This window comes from Triticum aestivum, chromosome 2D (assembly GCF_018294505.1).
Source record: "Triticum aestivum cultivar Chinese Spring chromosome 2D, IWGSC CS RefSeq v2.1, whole genome shotgun sequence".
NCBI lineage: Eukaryota > Viridiplantae > Streptophyta > Magnoliopsida > Poales > Poaceae > Triticum > Triticum aestivum.
In genome coordinates, this window is record NC_057799.1 from 656,179,592 (window position 1) to 656,199,776 (window position 20,185).

The window sequence follows — 20,185 nt, forward strand, 5'->3', positions numbered from 1 at the left end:
AGTAGGAGGACGACAGAGAGTAGGCCGAGATGAGCGACGCCGGAAACGACTCTAGTGTAGTAGGACGTGGGTAAAGAGATCAAGGGGAAGAGCTTCGGCGTCGAGAGGAACGAATAGGATAGCTCTGAGTAGAGGACAGAGGAGCTCGACATGGCAGCGTCAGTGCAGTAGACTGCTGTTCATAGAGAGATGAAGCTACGATCGTCGAATCCAAAAACTTACAACACGAATGTTGTGACGGACTGCAAGATTAGGCTGCTGGTCAAAGGAAATTTCAAATGATCGATCGTGCGCGATGAATCTGACAAAATTCGTTCAGAATAGCTCCAAACGGGAACACGAGATTAAGAACTTACGACCGACGAAACTACGAACCCATCGCCTGAATGGAATCGTAGCATCGAGGTGCATCTTTTTCGTGTAGAGCTTATCTCGAATCGAAGCACCGTTGTGTAGATCAGAGAGAGAAGATTAGATAGAAGTTTAATGGAGGTTGGAGGTCGAAGAAGACCTGAAGTAATCTCGCCTCGCATCTCACATACTACGGTTACAACCATAGTTACCAAACTGAAACTGAAACTGAACAAATCAGCAGCAGAAAGAAGAGCAATCAGTTTCAGTTTGAGAACCTGAAACTTGCCTGACTGCGTGTGTCATTCAAATTTCAGTCATAACTACACTACAATTTGGCTCCATGTTTATTTGCACAAGGAAGAAGAATACACCTATGATCTATCCATGCGCCCAAAAGGAGCTTGCTGAGATCCGATGTGATGCTTTTGTTTCTTCAGAAAAAACACACAAAGGGCCCGTATTGCTCGACTGATTTGCCGCTTCTTTGCTCTGCTGTGGACTGAAACTCTAAAAAACGAACTGCTAGGGACAATAGTAACGAAGCCCATATGCATTCAGTTTCAGAACCTGAAGCTGAGCTGACTTTGTTGTCATTCAGTTTCTAAATTGTCTCCATTTATTTACTAGTTTCACGTCCTTTAAAAAAAATCTCCTTTCTTGAATTAAAAATAACAAAACTTAACAAGGAACAGGGAGCAGAGGAAGACCGACAACATACACTAGGCATGCTGACAAGCATCAGAGCATCAACATACACTAGGCATGCTGACAACATACACTAGGTATATGTAGTGAAGACCATTCCAGGTGAGCAGCAATACTACACTCTCGTGTGCTCAAACAGCAAGGAATAAATGTACAAATGTGCGTACATGGGAGGGGACACACTACATTCTTACTCAGGCGAAATTGTTCAGAGCAATGCTACACTCTTTGCCTGAAATTACTCAAACTGATCGATCGCGGCACGGTCAAGATGTCAACCGGCTGGTCACAACATGCAGCAGAACCCAAATGAATGAATGGTTCCAAGCAAATTCAACATGTCCTTAGATTTGTTTCTTCAATCAGCGAAAATATCAGACAAAAACTTGGCTTCATTAACAACCAGCCAAATAACTTGTTGCCCTTTTTAGGAGCTCAAGGAACCTGCTGATAAGCATCCACAACAACTTCAGAACCAAGCCTGATCAACTGAATAAACAAATATACTGATCCATTCAATTTCCAGGTGAGCAGCAATATTGATGTACTCGTGTGCTCAAAACGAGAAATACAGATAGGTACATACTACATATTACTTGTCTCATCACAGCATGAAGTAGTATAATGCTCCAGGTGAGCAAAGAGTACAAAGAGTACAGGGAAAAGGACATACATATGGGTGGGCACCTCTCTTATTACGGGCGAAATTCTTCATCTCATCACTGACTCCAAAGCTATCACCTGGTTACAACAAGGTCTTCCGGGAGCTCAGGCGGCACTTCGTCCTTGGCTTGATGTCCCTTGGGTGTGCACCTCGCATCTGGTCCAGCAAAGCAACCACCCAGTGTTTACAATTCCACTCCATGCTGTCCAGAGCCGGGACACCCTCCAGCAGCTTCAACTTTGGGCAATCATATATATCGACCATCCACAACTTGGTGAGGCCGCTGATCCTCTTCAGCTCAGGGCAGCGGTACACTCTGAGCTCCACAACCCAAGGGAAATTCTCCACATATTCTAGGAGCGTGAGCTTCTCTAGCGCAACGGTTCTCAGATTATACCTGTAATCACTAGCAAGTCCTTGGGGAAGGTGTGTCAGCTTGCAGTCCACGAGTACGAGATGCTCCAAAGCTGGCATGGCTATGACTTTGCTCTGCTCCGCCTCCCACTCCCACTCCTTCCATCCGGACAGCCCACTCAACACCAATTCTCTCAGACTTGGGAATGCGACACCTCCTTCTCCCCTTGCTTCATCATGGGTCTGGAAGTCAGGCCCCACATGCTCGATGGCTGGAGCATGCTCAATCCTCAGTATTTCCAAACCAAGGATCCTGCACAAACCATCGGGTAGTCGGGTGCAGTGGGTTATGTGCACTAGGCCAATATGCTTCAAGCTCTTAAAGGTTGTTGCTGCTGGGGACTGCAACCAATTTGGTAGTCGACGACCAAAATAACTTCTTATTCCTAGTGTCTCCAGTCTAGCAGGTGGAGGGCAGAGCTCATCAAATACAGCCTCTATTCTCTCTTGTTGCTCCACCCCAATTTGGTGCACTTCATCTGTCTCATCCTTGTAGCAATTTAACTCCAAATATTCTAGATTCTTCTTGTTGCTAATCTGGGCCCTTTTAGCAACTGAACTACCAGGCACATTTTCTAGACTTTCGACTGCAAGTTTTCTAAGATGTGAAAGAGCCTCCAACTCTTCTAAACTGCACCACTCCCCATCCATCTTTACTGGAAACCCACCAAGGGATCTCAGATCTGTTAAACCACCAAACCCTCTTGGTATAACATCTACATTAGACCCATACAAGTCAAGATATCTTAAACATGCTAGTTTTGTGATGCTGTTAGGAAGCTTTTCCAACTTTGTACATCCCCAGAGCTGAATGTGTTGAAGGAACCTCATCTTATGGATGTCATCTGGAAGGCTTGATATGTTTGTATTGGAGAATGTCAAGAACCTTAGGTGTCTCAGCTCACACACAGAGTCCACTAACCAATCAGATTTCTTTGACCTTATATCCAATACTCGTAGACTAGCAAAATTTGTCAAGGAACCACCAGGTTTAATCTCACAATATATCAATAATGTCCTCAATGTTTCTTGCTTCTCTAGGATGCTCAACTCTAGTTCTGAATGAGTTAACTTTATTGCCAGACGGCAAATTTTTTTGTTTTCCGGAACCAGATTTCCAACGTCAGCTTGATCCTTGTGAACCACGAAAGCTTCTTCTTTAGACATAAATTGAGCAAACGAGCGGACAACATCATGCAAGGTGTATTCCCATATGCTCTTAGCTGGATCATTGAGCTCCAAGAGATTCCTAGCGACTAACTCCCGATGATACTCAGCCCCTATTTCTTCAAGACCAAATTCACCTGACTCCAACCTCCCATCATGTTGAACAAACCCTTCACTAATCCACATGCTAATAACTGTATCCTTTTCAACACCTGGACCCTTTGGCAAAAGTGAGTAGTAGAGAAAGCATTGCTTCAACTCTGGAGATAAATCATCGTAGCTCAAGCCTACTGAGTAATTCAGTTCCTCTCTTGACCCATCTTCTTCATTCCATCCAAGATTCTTGTGCAAAACAATCTCCCAATCACGTTCCATTGGATCTCTTCTGCTTAAGAGTCCACCCATAACTTTAATAGCAAGTGGTAACCCATCACATTTTTTTACAATCTTCATCCCTATATCTTTCAGCTCATCAAAATCACTTCCAACACCAACCTGCCAACAACGCATGACAACTTAGTAACGGTAATATCCATACTTGCACTTGTACATCTTGGTATATACATGAGTTTGCATTTATTTTCTTATGACACACAACTATATATCCAAATAGATAGTATTCTAACACTAGGCAACACTAACCCAAAAGATCATCAGAGACTAAGTATTGATGTATGAACTACAGTTTTGCTCCTGAAATTAGGAAGAAAAATATCTTTTTGAATAGAAAAGAAGAAAAATATCTTTGTTCAGAACAGCATGTGTAGTACTTCTAAAGAAATAATGTTGCATAGAAAATTTCAAAATTGTGTGGTGTCCGTAATTATGAAAAATACAACAGATTTGTATACATAATCAGAATCAGAAATTCCAAAATTTACAAAGTTTAGTTATATATAAATTCAAAACTAAGACTTGAAACATAGATTTCCAACTTGGAAAATACAGAACTTTGCAAGAACTCAAATTTCTACTACTAACTAAACATTTTCCTATCTAAACTAAAATTTTAATATTAAAGATTTATGCACAGTTCTCTATCTTTTCAATTAAAATGTGATTTGACCAATTATGGACTCATATACTCACATATCAAAGTTCTCATTTTCTTGCCAAGGTAGGACTTTATGTTCGTCCGTAACTAAAAAACACGGATACATGCAGCAACTAGCACATTGTATCGTATACCATACAATTTGCCATATGAAAATGTTCACATTTAATTTGCCATGAATAATATTAATACAATTTTCCATTAACCTATACATATCAAAAGCAGCGGTCAAATAAAACTGTAAGAAACCAATAAAATTGATGTACAAACGTACACATAGGATGATCATACACCCAACCCCACATGTGCAAGTGCAACAGGTACTGCTAGATAAGGTTTCACTAAATTGATGTCCAAAATATTGTACTTGTTTGTAAAACAGATGAGTTACTGACCCGTGGTTGTGGTAGCTGTTTCTTTAGCAAGCACCAAGCATCTTCATCGTTTAGTGTGCCGACACGCAGGATGGAAGCTCCCATGCTCCGAACGACATCAATCTTTCTTGAGGTAACCAAGACTCGGCTTCCTGGTTGTGCATCGGCGGCATTAAGAATGGGGGTGCGAAGCACGTTTTCCCATGCTTCTTGGTTCCACACGTCATCCATGACCAACACAAACTTCTTTTTTGATAGAGCATCGGTGAGGTCTTGCACAAGTATGGTCTCATCCTTGGTCTCACTGTGCTCCCCCCCGGCTTGGGAGATGGCGGCCCTGAGCAGGTCCACCTTGGTGAACTGCTGAGTGACGCTCAGCCATATCTTGGTTTTGAACTCCTCCTTGATGGCCTCGCTTGCCAAGACCTTCTTGGCGAGGGTGCTCTTGCCTATGCCGCCCTGGCCAACGATGGCCACCACCTTGACGGTGCTGCTGCTACCGTGGTCGCGGTGGTCGGTTGAGATTAGCTTCTGCACCAGTTTCCTCTGTATTCCTCTTGATCTGATCCCCCACGAGATTTGACTGGACGAACTGTGCGTTCTCACGCCTGGGGTAGGAGGCCGAACTGGTCAGCGGCCTCCGCCTTTCCTCGTAGGAGCCAAGGTCAATGTGGAAGTTGAAGCCATCGACACCCTGGCGGATGGTGGCCAGCTCCTCGTTGAGATTCTTGATGCGGCTGCCTACCTCGTTGGCAAACCCAGGGTTCTGCACGCAAAAGAGAAAGGGCTGGAGGACATCCTGCAGCTTTTCCCCCAGGCACCCTAGAAATGGCAGCTTCTCCCGGAGCCGGAGGCATAAGCCCCTGGAGTGTTGCTTGTCCTGTTCCTGTTGGTCCATGGCCTCGAGCTGGCAGAGATCAAGGATGTCAGTGGCCTCGTACATGCATGGCACTCTTGAGCTTGGTCACCCATGCCTGCACACTCTTGTCGGTGATGCGCCTCCTCTCGGCGTCGGTGAGGATGTTCCGGAGGGGTTCCACGTTGGCCTCCAGCTTCTTGATCTCGTGGGAGACGCCCAGCAACATGCTGATCTTCTCTTGTCCCATGTCCATGATGGTGTTCATCACACGGACTGCCAAAGCATCAAGGACAGCCGCCATGGCTTCCTTCCTGCATGCGTACACCACACCACACCAACCAGTTAAGCATAATGTGTATACAGTGCAGGTAGCAGGTAGAGATGGACCGATGGATGTAGCTTAAAGTTAACGACACAAAAAGAATCATCCATTCCAACGAAAGTAGAAATATGTTTGCAAATAAGCATGTTTTGCCGATCGATGATCACAATCACCTCGGCTTGCAGTTGTTGCAGTTAGAGGAGGAAGGGGGTCTATCTCGCTTCTTTCCATCTATCTAGCTGAACCCCCCACCGATACAGCTCGTACCGGACTCGATAATCGGAGTCCCCAATACATACATACAGACAGACAGAGCTGGAGGGGATCTGGCAGACGGCGACGTCCCTTAATTAAGGAGTATGTACGTTTAATTAGTGCAAACTGCAAAGGCTTCAACGACTCTCTCTACAGATCTGTACCGGTGACTGTTTGAGAGTAAGCAATTTTCACTAGATTAGAATCGAAACAAAATGTATATAAGACTTGATGTAGGTAACAGAGAAATTCAAGCGGAGAGAAACATAACAGACTGTAATGTATCTGAATAGATGCATACAAAATGCCTCGCGTCAGCTGCTTGGAAATGCCTTTGGGAAACTAGTTTGAAAGCAAAACTGTGATGGGTGTACAGCATCGCTTCAGATCCCAGTGGCTATATAGCTACTTGAACAGTATTATTATTACAAGTAAAAGTAAAACACAGCAGAAATCCTAGACAGTGAAGACCATATTCAGCAAGCACGCACGCTGATTAATCACTTGACACACAATGCAATGCAATGCAATTCAAGCAGCAGGTAGCTAAAAGTTAACAAGACAGTAAATAAAGAAAGAAAGAAAGCAGTGGACGGACGGATTATCACCTTGCAGTTGCAGCGCGAGGATTCAAGAAGGCAGTGGGATCTATCTATCTATTCTCTTTGTCGGTTGTTTGCAGCTGAAGCCTAGAATATATAGATCGATCCCCTTGTGGATGGACGGGAGAGCGAGAGCGGAGAGGGGATCCCAGAGGTCTAAGTGGCGGCTGGAGACGAACGGCTGGTACGGTGGGTGGTGGAGGAACGCTGACGGCGGCCGGCGGGGAGAGGAGCGCTGCTGCTGCAAGCTGGACGAGCAGATCTGGGGATTGATTGCTACTGTGCAAGGCAGCGAGCGGTCTTCATTGCGATTCAATGACTGGTCTCTATCCCTGCAGCTTACATTATTGGAGAGACAAAATAAGAGCATCCACAGCCCACCTCTCAAACTCATCTCATACACCCCGGTGGTCATTGTCCGGTCGGGAAATTTCGATCCACACGAACGCAACGGCCCTCAAACGTCTTGGCTAACCAGCACCCCTCATATCCAGCCCAAATATGGGGTAGACTCAGCCCACGCTGGCCCACCCGACACCACGTATATTTCTCCCCATCCGCTTGTCGGATCAAACCCTAGCCACTTTACTCCACTCCTCCTTCACTCCCCTCCGCTACCCAAGCTCATCTCCGGCGGTCTCCTGCCGTCTCCGGCATGGCGGGAAGCGGATCTGACTCCGACCAGTCCAGATCCATCGACTGGGGTGTCATCCCGTGCGGGTTGGAGGAGGCAATGGTGGTCCGCATTCCACTCCGCCGCTCCCGGACGGACACGCCCGGCCAACGAATGGATATGTCCGCCGTGACTCCATAGCATCGGCTGAACGGGCGCTTGGGTCCTCAGGGGCTGGATCATCACGGTCCCGGCAGCCGGATGACCTTTCCTTCCCCATCACCGGTCGGGTAGACTATGAGTCCCACCATGAACGGGCGGACCGTCGTGGGACGAAGAGGATAAAGGCAGCGGCAGAGGCGACAGAGGAGGAAGCTATCTGTGCCCGCATTGTGAAGAAACGAAAGTGGAGAAACACGCGCGCCCTCGCCCGGGAGCAGAATCGGGCGGTCCGTGCCATGGCCGCATTGCCACAGAAGGAGGAGAAGGACGAACGCGAGGACAGCTCCCGCGACGAGCAGATCTGGCTCGATACCTACTGCGTCTTTGGACGATACTTCCGCGAGAAGGACGGCAAGGGGCAGGCGTGGATGATCTCCACCATAGCCAGAGATGCCAAATTTTGGTAGTCCGATGGCATGTTTAGTTAGTACTACATCTGTCCTGGTATTGATTCCCATTGTATTTTGTGCGACATTTTGACCATAAATTTAACTAACAAAATATTTATGCATGTCACCAAATATTTATATCATTGAAAACTATGTTCAAGTACGAATCCAACCATATAATTTTTGTTGACATGCATTAACATTTTTGTTAGTTAAATATTTGGTCAAAATTTACCACAAATTATAAAAGGGACCAATAAACCAGGACGGAGGTGGTAGTGATGGAGTAGTCAAATGATGTATGTGCATCGGCGTAGTTGCATGAGTTTGTATAGATTTGAGATATGATAATTGAGGTGTCTGGATGTGGAAGCGATTATTTAAGGGGTGCATAGGAGCAACCTTATTCTTTGCTATCATCGCAACCGCTGGAGCCCAAGTCATGGACAGTCAATAAAAGACCATAATTCAGAAAACCTAGATGATTAGACGGACACATGACAAGATCCCCGTGGTTCTCCTTCCTCCCGCCGGTGTCAGACTAACCGGCGGAGAGGGAACCCCAGTCATGCGGGTTGCCTCTTTTGTAGTCAAGTCGTGGTAGGTAGGTTGAGGGTGTCTATTTTTTTTCAATGTTTCTTGTTTACAAATATTCATGTATTTTGAGTAAGTATGTTCATGTGTTTTTTTTAATACTGTATGTTCATATATTTTCTCACACGCTTAACACATGTTCGTGACTTGAAAAAATATAAAATTTTGCTCGTGCAATTTTTGTTTTTTAAAGAAAATTTTGTGGTACATTATAAATATCCACATGTTTCAAAATTGTTCATGAAAATGTTCAAAAAACTACTCATGAAAATAGTTAAAAAATTGCATAATTTTTTTAACACAACTATTCACGGCATATAAAAAATTCACTCGTTTTGTTCCAAAAAAAACATCATGAAATTTCCAAAGGGGGTGAAGAAAGAAAAAAAGAAAAAGAAATCAGAATAAAATAAAAATTAAGAAACAACACACACAAAATTGGGCGGACTGAAAAAAAATACAAAATACAGAAATCCACAAAAAAAATGGACCAAAAATGGTTTCCCATGTTAAAATAATATAATAACCATAGAAAAAACCGATGTCCCAAGAAACAGATCAAAGAAAGCCCTCCATCCTTTCTATTGGGTCGCGATCGACGTAGGAAGCGCCCCGAGAAAAGCGCTAAGTGCTACTCAAATAAGTGAGAAATAACATTTGCGATGCTTGCTCTGACCCTAGAGGTAATCAACGGGCCTATATATATATGGTTTTCACGGTTTTAGGAAGATTCTAAAAGGTTCTTCACCCAAGACTCTTTTCTTCGCTAGCTGTACCGGTTTTATAAGTTACCTTTTGTGGTTTCATTTATTTTCTTATTTGCTTTTCTTCCCCGTTTTGTTTTTCCATTTTTTCTTGAATGAATATTTTTAGATGGAAATTTTCCAATTTTGTTAACCCTTTTTATTTATTTTGTATTTGCTAGTTTTTCAAGAAAAACATAGAGGTTTTTGAAATTATGAGTATAATTCAAATTCATGACTTTTCTAGAAAAGTAATATTTTTAAAAACAAATTAATATTTTAATAATTCTTGATTTTTTAGAAAAAGTAATGAACCTTATAAACAAATTGAAAATTTGTTTCCAAAGTTTTGAACATTTTAGGATTTCATATTTTTCTCAAAATTCATTTTTGAATTCATGATATTTGTAGAAAAAACATGAAATTTCTGAATATATTTTGGGATATTTTTTAAAATGTCCAATCAAAAAGAAGTGAAATAGTAATATTTTTTCAAAGAGAATACAAAAACCAGCTCAACAAGGTAATGATACCCTGTGTTTTCTTGAGCAAGTTGGGTTGTGATTAGAGAACCTTCCCCACCTGCTTTCGCCATGCAAGCAAGCACTTGACCAGTTAGTTAGAGCTTCTCATGGATGTTTGTGCTTGATATATATATACCAGCAATGGGATGAATACAAGTGTTGTTCAACCCCAATTTTGTGTGTCTCGCTCTCTACATTGTATCAGATACTTCCTCGATCCCAATCTTCCACGCTTCTGCCTCTCGATGGATCTCTTTGATCATTCCCCCTCTACCTTCGGCAACAACCCCAAATTTTTTATGCCTCTGCTGCTGCCTGGTCAGTGCCTCCCTCGATCATCCTCACCCTGAACATCCACTCCCAGGTCCCCATCACTCTCGAGTTGACGCGCCCAACTACATCTTCTAGAGCTCCTTCATCCACGCGATCAAGTCAACTAATTTCTGATACTACTCCCTCCGTACGGAAATACTTGTCGGAGAAATGCATAAAAATGAATATATCTAGAACTAAAATACATCTAGGTACATCCATTCCTTCGACGAGTATTTCCGGACGGAGGGAGTATTTTTTTTACTAAAAATTCAAAAACAAAGGGAGGTGAAGGGAGGAACAGGGAGGGATATGAGGGAGAGGGAGGGAGGGAGATGGAGGGAGGACGAGGACGAGGCAGGGAGGGAGGTGGCCAGGAGGGAGGGAGGGAGGTTGAGGGAGGAGGAGGACGGACGAGGAAGGGAGGAAGGGAGGAAGGGAGGGAGAGGGAGGAGGAGGACGGACAAAGTAGGGAGGGAGGAGGCGGGAGGGAGGGAGGGAGGGAGGGGGAGGTGGAAGGAGGAAGGAAGGGAGGTGGAGGGAGGGAGGGAGGGAGTGAGAGGGAGGTGGAAGGAGGAAGGGAGGGAGGCGATACCTTGATGGATGATGAGGGAGAGCGGGCGATCCGTTTCGGTGGCGGCGGGCGACGGCAGTGTGGCGTGGGGAGAGAGTGGAGAGTAAGGGTTGGCCACACGGAGAAGATGATAAAGTTGGGTTAGCAGCAACGCGGGTTAGGAACCAGCGCTACTACTACGGGTCATAGCAGTAGTTGTGGTTACCTAGGCCACGCTACTACTACGGATATCCCCGTGGGCTAAGACTGGAACCACTTAGCAGTAGCGCGGGGTGGCCGGCAAGCACTACTACTATGGAGTTACCTGTAGCGCCGGTTCACCACCTGCGCTGCGCTATATAGCAGTAGCGCTGCGCCTCTACCCCACGCTGTTCTACCTATAAGCTTTCTCCTAGTAGTATATATAGTACATACACAAGCAAGAAAACGGACACACTTGCATGGAAAAAATATTGGTTGTGTTTTGTGTTCTCACTATTTCTTGATGATCTCCTCCTCCTCCTCCACCAGACGAGCTTCTTCTGGTGCGCGTCATAGAAGCGGTAGGCCGTGTAGCCGGCGCCGGCGACACCGAGGCCCAGCGAGAGTAGCCCTTCTGAGCAAGGGCGGGGGTCGTTAGCTTGAACATGGTGGCGCTCCACTACGCAGCCGCACCACCAGACTGGATGAAATGCAAGGAGAGAAAGGATTTAGTAGGGCGAAAACAGGCAGGCTAGGGTTGGTCGCCGGAAAAGCTCGAATCGGAAAGACCTGCAGTCTGGTAAGAGGTGGGGGAAGGACGAGGAGGAGGACGAGGAGGAGACGGATATCGTGGTCGGCGGCAGGGGCTAGGCGCCGAGCAAGGAGCAAGTGAGTCGGGGTTCCCGACGGCAGCGAGGAGCGGGCACGGCGCCTCCGCCGCCGCCGCCGTTGTCTCGAGTGGTGGGCCGATGAGAGGAGTCTGTGTTTTTATTTTGGGCTAACTCGGTCTCCTCCGCCGAATGTGTCTATTTACTTTGGGTCCCGATAACGCCTACACATGTGGCCGCTAAGGGGTCTGGCCACAGGTTTCGTGTGGTATCTAAAGAACCAGTCCACACGTCTACGTGTGGGCAAAACAAGTAATGCCCACACGCCTGGTATTTTGCCTCGCGGTCCCTCTCACACGCCTACATGTGGGCCAAATAGATAACGCCCACACGTTTAACTACAGTTGCCATGGTTGCTGAACTGCAGTTGCCATCTCAGGTCAAGTGTCGGATGCCATTTTTGGACAACTACAGTTGTTGCCATGTATGGTCTGGGCTACTACAGTTGCCATGATTTGAAAACTTTACGAGTTGCCACCTACTAACACTAGGCAGTTGGCATGTAGCACTAAAAAGGCATGGCAAAAAAACATGTTCGGGTAACGAGAGAGTTACCATCTGCTTACAAGCACGCTAGGGCAGTTGCCATGTGTTGGGGATATAACTACCAGGTATGAACCGCCCAGGAGGGGCCGGGTCATACAGTTAGTGATAACCCATGAAGGGGGCGGGTCGTAAGAAGCCTGCTGATGGCCCAAGACCCAGAGGCGACTTAGGGCCCAGAAGGATGAACTGCCATGAAGATAAACTTGTATGGTAAGACAGGCGTAGTTAGTCACCGAGCCGGACACGTTGTCTATGAGCCGGCCGGGACTCTGTAAGCCGCCGGGCGTCAACCTGTGTATGTAAAGGGATGACCCGGCGGCGAGTTAGGGCAGGAAAGAAAGAGATCGAGAACTAGGTCAAGCGTATTCGCTCCCTGGTAATCGAAGCCCAAGCAATAACCACCCTACACTGGATTAGGTTGTTACCTCCACCGCGAAGGGCCGAACCAGTATAAACTCTCTGTGTCTCTTGTCCCGTTTAACCCCTTCAAGCTAACTAAATCCATCGCGAGGTAGAACCTGCGGATCATTAAACACATTTGCAAACTCCAGTAATATAATATAGTATGTATGCGGTCAAGAGAACTTGTTGCAGTGAAAAGTAGTGGAAACAACAACAGTCCATATATCATTGCCCCTTTGCCATTTAACTACTTGTTCTATAGACTGAATATGTAATTCAGTAGTGGGATTTTCCATTCTTCAAAAATTGCTCACAATTTACTTCCCAGTGAAAAGTCATGGCAAACCAATCCATCCCTAAAATTGCACCATAGCCTCCCAAATCCACTGTCTTCACACCAGACAGGAATGTAACCCCCTTGGGGTAACAACATCATCAGACGATCTTCCACTAAAGATCTCGTTGAGAGGAAGCTAGCATTCCCGTCTAACTCCGCAGCTCGTGACCTATCGCCCACCCCTTCCTCTCATGCACCTCCTGTGGTTTTGGTTAGTTCTCTCTATTATTCCTCGGTTTTCAATTATTTCAACCCAACAGATGAACATAGCCTGCTGGATAGAGGGGTATGTGCAAGTTTTGATCTCTGAAGGAATTAATTGTGCCTGCTGTGCTGGATCACCATTGCTGAGACGAATAGACTCATTGGGGGATGACAATCGCTGTGAACCGATGAACATAGCACAGAAGGAGCCCAACTGATGAATTTGAGAAGAAAGGGCTATGCAGATTGACGAGGAAAAGCAGATGGAGAAGGTCATGTTTTTATTAGCAGCACTATTACCATTCAAGAAGAAAAAAAATTAGCAGCACTATTAGGTGTAGGCAATGAGATGGTGGAAGTAATGAAGTTAGTTGCTGTGTTGAAGTAATGAAGTTACTACATCTTAAGAATTGGTAAATGTAGTTGCATGTAATCCTAATGGCAGTTGGCTGAATTGAGCAAAACTGAGAGCAACTGTTGGTTAATGCACAAGTAAACTTTAAGCAGAATTGAGACATGCAAAATGCAGGAATATCCTCTGAGGAAAATTGAGAGCGATTTTCATTTAGAAAGGAACTTGCCTGAACATGCAAAATTGATGTTCTCTGAACGTGTTTGGGAGACAGGCATGTACTTTTCTCAACATGCAACAGAGCTTGCCCATATACATGTTCTAAAGGAACAACAAGTAACGTTGAGGACAAATATTTTTCTTGGAGCTCTCTTTCTGAATTGATGTCTGCGTGCATGAGTTCAAATTGATAGAATTGATGAATACAAACTTGATGTAACAGAACTGATAGAACTCAAATTGATTACCCTCTCTAATAGAGGAACCTGATGTATGTCTGTCTCTCTGTATGCACAAACTAAATTTCAGCACAAATAGATTGATTCCTCGTGAGTAAATGTATAGAGCTTTTCTTAATAATACGTACATTATATAGAGAGCTGAAAGCTGCCAAGGTACTCTGTTTTGTTTTGTGATTCAACATGAGGAGCATTGACTGACTGACTGACTGATTGATTCATATACAGCAACACAAGCAAAAGAAAACGACACAAACGAGCTGCTTAGATGTCAAACAACAAACGTTTTCATCCATCCTCCACAAAGATAGATGTCCGGGATTAGCTAGCGTGACTGAAATCAACAGCAGCCGCTCGCCGCAGCATCAGCCTCTGGTGCCTTCTGCTTGAAGATGTTCTTCTTCGCCCCAGAGGATGCATCCGCCAACAGGCTCGGCGTGTCCAATATCTGCACCATCGTGCGGGCAACATTCATGTCAGTTTCAACACATGGGAAAGAAAAACTCCATTCAATACAGAGAATTGATACTGAATCATCTGCACTAGTAAGTATTTCTATTCTATCTGTGAGAGTGTTCCATCCACGTGTAAGTAACAAGACCGACCAACAAGAGCTAATTTATACTGGTCCTTTTCTTGACACATAAACAGTACAAGCATGACACTGCATCAAATAACCGTCTGAGGGGCAGTTTCACCATACAACCATTGCCAGACACAGAATGAACTGAGAGCTCAAAGTCGCAACATATATAACATACCTTCAGCACGAGCTCCTCAAAGCACTGCTCCACGTTCACCTTGGTCTTCGCGCTGCATTCCAGAAATAGACATCCGTACTCCCTGGCAAAGTCAATGCCTTCCTTCTTTGTGACGGCCCTCTCGCTTTCCTGCCAAACCAAGCACCATCTACAGTAAGCTCTGCCCTAAACTATGCAGCATATGCCTCAAACACAAATACAGATGATAAAGTAGCTTGTGCCAAGCGCAGATTATAACTGACATAAGAATGTACAGGTGTGGACAGAAGTGGTACCTTGTCCACTTTGTTTCCGACAAGCATCTTTATACAGTCTTGATTGGTCGAATACAGGTCAATTTCCTTGGCCCATATGTCAGACAGATTCGTGAATGTTTCTCGGCGGGTAACATCGTACACTGGAAAACAGACAAGGCATTCATTAAGTGGCATCTCTCAAAACTAGAAAGCTCATTACAACCCAACAAGGAACACACAGATGTAAGAGAAAAAAGGCTTTGCGACCCTGTGCAGTGTTATGAATGACTCCTAAGTTAACCAAAACCAGAAAAACCGTTCTACCCTTGTATGAGGATACAGTAGGCTCAAAAGTTCCAACAAGCCTGAAAGGACGCTCGCTCTATAGATGCAGTAATTTTCTTTCTTTCACAAAAGTTAAGCTGGTCTACTTGATCATCTATAACTGAAAACACAACCATCTTAAGCCGTTGTGTAGTTGATATATAACATAAGGCAATTGACAGAATATTTTATTCTTAACTCCAGACTAGCCAGTTAATTTGCCATCAAGTTCCACCAACCAATATACAGCAAGGAGAAAGGAGTAAACAGAAGTGTGCCTGTGAAAAGAGAGCGGTGGATGAAGTAATGAATTACCCATAATGATCCCTTGCGCCCCTCTGTAGTACGAGCTGGTCAAGGTCCTGAATCTTTCCTGTCCAGCTGCACAACAGGCACACGACGTCATCAGAAGTCAAAAGGGGGAACTGGGGCATGATTATGATTAAAAAAGAAAAGAAAAACTTGGTCGCATTGCACATATAATCTAGTCAGAAATAAAAATAACGGGGAAATTCAGTGGGCAGTTAAGGAGTAGCGCGGCAATGGGGCTTTAATACTAATTCTACAAGGCAATCAAAATCAATTGGTTGGGATCATTCATAACAGTAAAAGCTTGGAACTAGGAACTATTATTCCTGATCTACTAGAGAGGATAACAAGATGACACTCTGAGGTCCACCCCAATGTAATGAAATCATTTTACTGTGGAGCGAGGACAGGACAGGACATTTTAACAAGCAGTATACAAGTCCAAGTAAAAAGACGCATAGTGGATCTAAGCAAATGGGAGAGTGTTGATTATGTTCAATCCCAGTCCTGCGCAGGGCAAGGATTAATTAATAACCAAGGAAGAAAGAAAGAAAGAAAGAAAGAAAGAAAGAAGTCTGATTTGCATAGGTAGTTGCAGAAATGGTGTATGTAATCTGAGATGCTCTCGCAAAGCAGGGTCCTGCTTATTATGCTTGCGAACAAGAGAAATTTTACTACTAGATGAGTTTGGTTGAAAAAGATACCGGTGTCCCAGACGGCGAGCTTGAGCTTCTTGCCGGCAATGTTGACCATCTTGACCTTGAAGTCGACGCCTGCAATTCAATCAAGAATCGATCCCTTCCATGGGTTAGACGGCTAGGTTCGATTCGATTTGATTCCTCTCCGGCCCAGCCATGGGTACCGATGGAAGGAAGGAAGGAAGGAGAGAAAGAAAGAAACTAGAAAGATACCGATGGTCGGGGATAGGTCCTCGAAGGAGTCGGATGTGAATCGGAGGAGGAGACTGCTCTTCCCCACGCCGGAGTCGCCGATGAGGAGGAGCTTGAATAGGTAATCAAAGTCCGGCTGCGCCTGCGACGACGACGCGGTCGACGAGGAAGAAGAGTCCATGGCTGGTCGCCCACCGCCGGCCGCGCGGGATCGCCGGCCGGATTGGATCGGATCGCAGATCTACTTACAAAGAAGTCGGCGGGGAGAAAAGAAGAGAGGGAGGGTTTGCTTTGCTTTGCGGTGCGGTGAAGAGAAAACAAGGGGAAAAGAGAGAGAGCCGAGGTGGATGGGAGGGAGACACATCATCATCAGAGTTAAAAACTATCTCACAAAGTAACGAGGGCATCTCCAACGCCGACCCTCAAGCCATCCGGACGACACGATCCGGATGTGCGTAGTCATCCAACACGGTCCTGCATCGACCAATTCGGATACACTTTTTCTCATAAACCCGAGACAAACTCGGGCCTTTGCAGGCGACCGGACTGCTACCACGCCCGCGTCTGACTAATCTTGCCCACAAAAACACCTCTCCCGCGCACATGCCCTTTCCCGCCCCGACGCTAGTCGGTGACATATTCATGCCGACCCAGAGTGGACGCAACCGCTCGCTGAAGCCGGCACACCGCTTCCCGGTGCACGCCACATCTGTCCGAATTCAAAACGACGCCAATCCGTCCGCCTCCCTTCATTAAACCTACACCGTTGCCAAGGAACCTAATCTGGCACCACATGACTGCCCGCCACCATTAAGGACCTCGTTGCCTGGTTTGCCCTCTGCCTGCTATTTAACCCCCAGGCAGACAACACATCCGCATCCATCCACCCTCCTCCCTTCTCTATCCCCTCTCCGCACCACACCCGCAATGGCCTCCTCGAGCTCTAAAGCCTTGTGTGACGACCTCTCGTCCGAACAGAAGAAGGAGATTGTCGCCATTGCAGTCGGCTAGCAGGGCGCCAGACGAACGAGCTAACTGGAGGACGGCGCTCAGGACGCGCCTAGGCAGAGCCGGCCGGCGCCACCATCTGCGTCGACAAATGCCGGCATCACCATGTGCAAGGCTCGTGCTCACTACATGGACATGGTGTTGGAGGAGCGGGATGGCGCGTTCCGGCAGGCGCAGGCCGACCAGGCCTACAACTTTCGCCTCCTGGACGAGCACCGGCACACGAAGGAGCAACTCGCCGCCGGTATGGCCATCACGTCGGACATGGATGTGCCAGATCAGAAGGCGTTGCTGGAGTCCTATCACTCCGCCCGGGACATCCGTCACGACCACTAGAGATGGGTAACGGGCGCCGAGGATCATTTTAGGCTAGGTTTAGACTTTGGTCTAATTGAAATAAGTCTAAATGTAATCAATTTTCTCCGTCGGGTTTTATGTAAAAAAAAAGTATCCAAGTATGAATGAACATTATACAGTGCGTTCAAAATTCAAATATGCATCAAATTTGTTCATTTCATTAAAATTCTTCAAAAATGTTGTAAGTGCATCTAGTGTCCCTTAGTGATTTTGGTGTATTGAAGACTTATAGATTAAGGGACTAATGTGTTTGTGAGTGTACACATGGTCTATAAGTCAATGAAGAATTTGATATTTACAGTGAAAGTCGACCCCTAAAAATGAATGTCTTCGGCTAAAGACTTTGGTTCTCCTGAAGACTTTAGAAGTGAAGAAATTGATGTGACCTTGAAGACTTGATATTCATGCGAGAAATCTGAAGCGTGAAGACTTTTGTTTTCATAGTTTCATTTTCTCATTCTTGAGTCATAGGAAACACCGTACTGTTAAAGGCGGTCGAGGTAATACTAAGGAAACTAATTTTCAAGTGATGCTCATCTCAAAATCCTACACCTACCCAATCCTTCGAGTGAAGCCATTGGAAATCTCATATCAGTTCAGTCGATTTCTTCAGTGACAGAGACGAAGATCTTCTGGTCTCTGAGGAATTTGTTCTGACTGAGGAGTTAGGAATTCGCCCAGTGCGGATTGCCTACACAGTGAGGAACATAATAGCCTTGAGGAATTCGAACCTCAAATACCCGACCGTTGCTGAGCCGTGCGCCAGCTATCCCAAAATATCCTACCACCTAACGGTCATATCAGCCAAGGGCAATTATGTCTTATCATGTCGGGCTGCTCCCTAGGCTATAAATAACCGCCCCCTACAACCACTAGCTGGTTGGCTGCTCCGAGAGAAACTGACACTTGTCATTTGAGAGCATCCCATCCTCCGAGGACTTTGAGCGAAAATCATCAAGTGAGGAAAACCCCAAATCCCAAACCCAAACCTACAAACCCCAAAGTGATTGAGCATCACTGAAGAGATTGTTCCTGTGTGGAACCGACGCTTATTACCTTTGAGGACTGTGTATCCTCCAGACGGTTAGGCGCCATGGTCTGAGCATCCAAGAGGAATTGTGGATTGCCGAGTGACCAAGTCTGTGAAGGTTTGGAAGTCACCTGTGAAGACTTACCACACTACTGTTGGGCGAGATTTGCGTGATCTTAGCTCAAGGAGAATACGGTGAGGACTGTGTGTCCTCGAGTTTAAATACTCAGTCGCTCCAACCAGACGTACAACTGTCACAGCAGTTGGAACTGGTCGACCAAATCATTGTCTTCACCAAGCCTACTGGTTCTATTTCCTCAACCCTTTCATTTCCTCTGTTATGTGTTGATGTACCTGATCATTACTGTTTGAAGACTTTGACGGAAGACTTTCTCTAATTCCTCAATCCTAATTCTTTAGTCTGTTTGTCTTCATCCTGCTTATCATGTGTTTACGCTTTCTGTACTCTGTGTTTGTCTTTCATTTCATCATGATGACTATGCTGTTGCTCTGTTATGCTTATACCTGAGTACTTATTCCGCTGCAAGTAGTTCTTCGCTCAGGAATTTCCTCACCCTGAAATTCCTCAGTGAAGAATTCTTAAAAATCGCCTATTCACCCCCCCCCCTCTAGTCGACGTAACGCACTTTCAAATGTAACCAGACATATGCGAAGAACGTTGGATGGCCAGCTCCCACATCCGTGTGCATGGACTAGTCCTTCCCTGTCTGCGGACGGATGTCGTGTCCGGTTTATGGGTCGGCGTTGGAGATGCCCTAAGTAAAATATAAAATAGTCTATGCAACACTAAATTATCTGCCATAAACAACAGATTCTAGCTAAACAAGAACATGTGTGGAATCTCAATATCAATAGAGAGGCATCAATTTATTTACTTTATTATTGAAGCAAGTATTTTCACCTCCCTTTGTATGTCCCTCGCCTCTGTTTTTCGACCCATAGCGGGGATTCCTCCTACATTTCATTTATTCCACGGTAATTGAGGTACTAAATAAATTTCTTAGAATTGTGTCTATATTGGCCTCTACCTTTTGACTTGAGTGGAGAGGGCATCCCAATACTTTTACTTTTCTCTAGTATTCCTTTTGAGTTAAAAATTATGTAAACCAAATATGCCCTAAGCTCCTTAGAAACCCGTACGACTTTTTAATTAATTATAAGGGGAGAATGTGAGATAGATGAGAGGGGAGGGAGAGATACTGCTATATTGCTAGGACAGTTCTTATTACTTGTTAATTAGCAAAGTACTCCCTCCGTCTAGTGTCAAAAACAGTCTTACATAATGGGACGTATCTAGTGTCAAAAACAGTCTTATATTATGGGACGAAGGGTGGCACTGCATAAAAAAATATACTTAAAAA

At 45.3% G+C, this 20,185-nt stretch overlaps 1 protein-coding gene and 1 pseudogene across 1 annotated transcript; both read right to left on the reverse strand.

Moving 5' to 3' along the window:
- Window positions 1–1,544: 1,544 nt before the first annotated feature.
- On the reverse strand, window positions 1,545–7,098 carry LOC123055446 (putative disease resistance protein RGA3; annotated as a pseudogene).
- A 6,854-nt stretch (window positions 7,099–13,952) lies between these two features.
- LOC123055447 (ras-related protein RABC1) lies at window positions 13,953–16,747 on the reverse strand. The gene is made up of 6 exons (XM_044479467.1): window positions 16,430–16,747; window positions 16,223–16,291; window positions 15,525–15,590; window positions 14,925–15,046; window positions 14,650–14,778; window positions 13,953–14,336 (listed from the first exon to the last, which is right to left on the reverse strand). The coding sequence occupies exons 1-6, from the start codon at window positions 16,587–16,589 to the stop codon at window positions 14,229–14,231; spliced, it is 654 nt and encodes a 217-aa protein (XP_044335402.1). The 5' UTR covers window positions 16,590–16,747; the 3' UTR covers window positions 13,953–14,228.
- Window positions 16,748–20,185: the final 3,438 nt, after the last annotated feature.

What these genes read in the sequence shown, in the direction of transcription:
- LOC123055447 (XM_044479467.1), bottom strand. Translation starts at nt 16,589, where the DNA reads ATGGACTCTTCTTCCTCGTCGACCGCGTCGTCGTCGCAGGCGCAGCCG. An exon ending in GGACCTATCCCCGACCATCG is followed by an intron (nt 16,292 to 16,429) that starts GTATCTTTCTAG and finishes ATTGAATTGCAG; the next exon opens with GCGTCGACTTCAAGGTCAAG. An exon ending in TTGAGGAGCTCGTGCTGAAG is followed by an intron (nt 14,337 to 14,649) that starts GTATGTTATATA and finishes ACGATGGTGCAG; the next exon opens with ATATTGGACACGCCGAGCCT.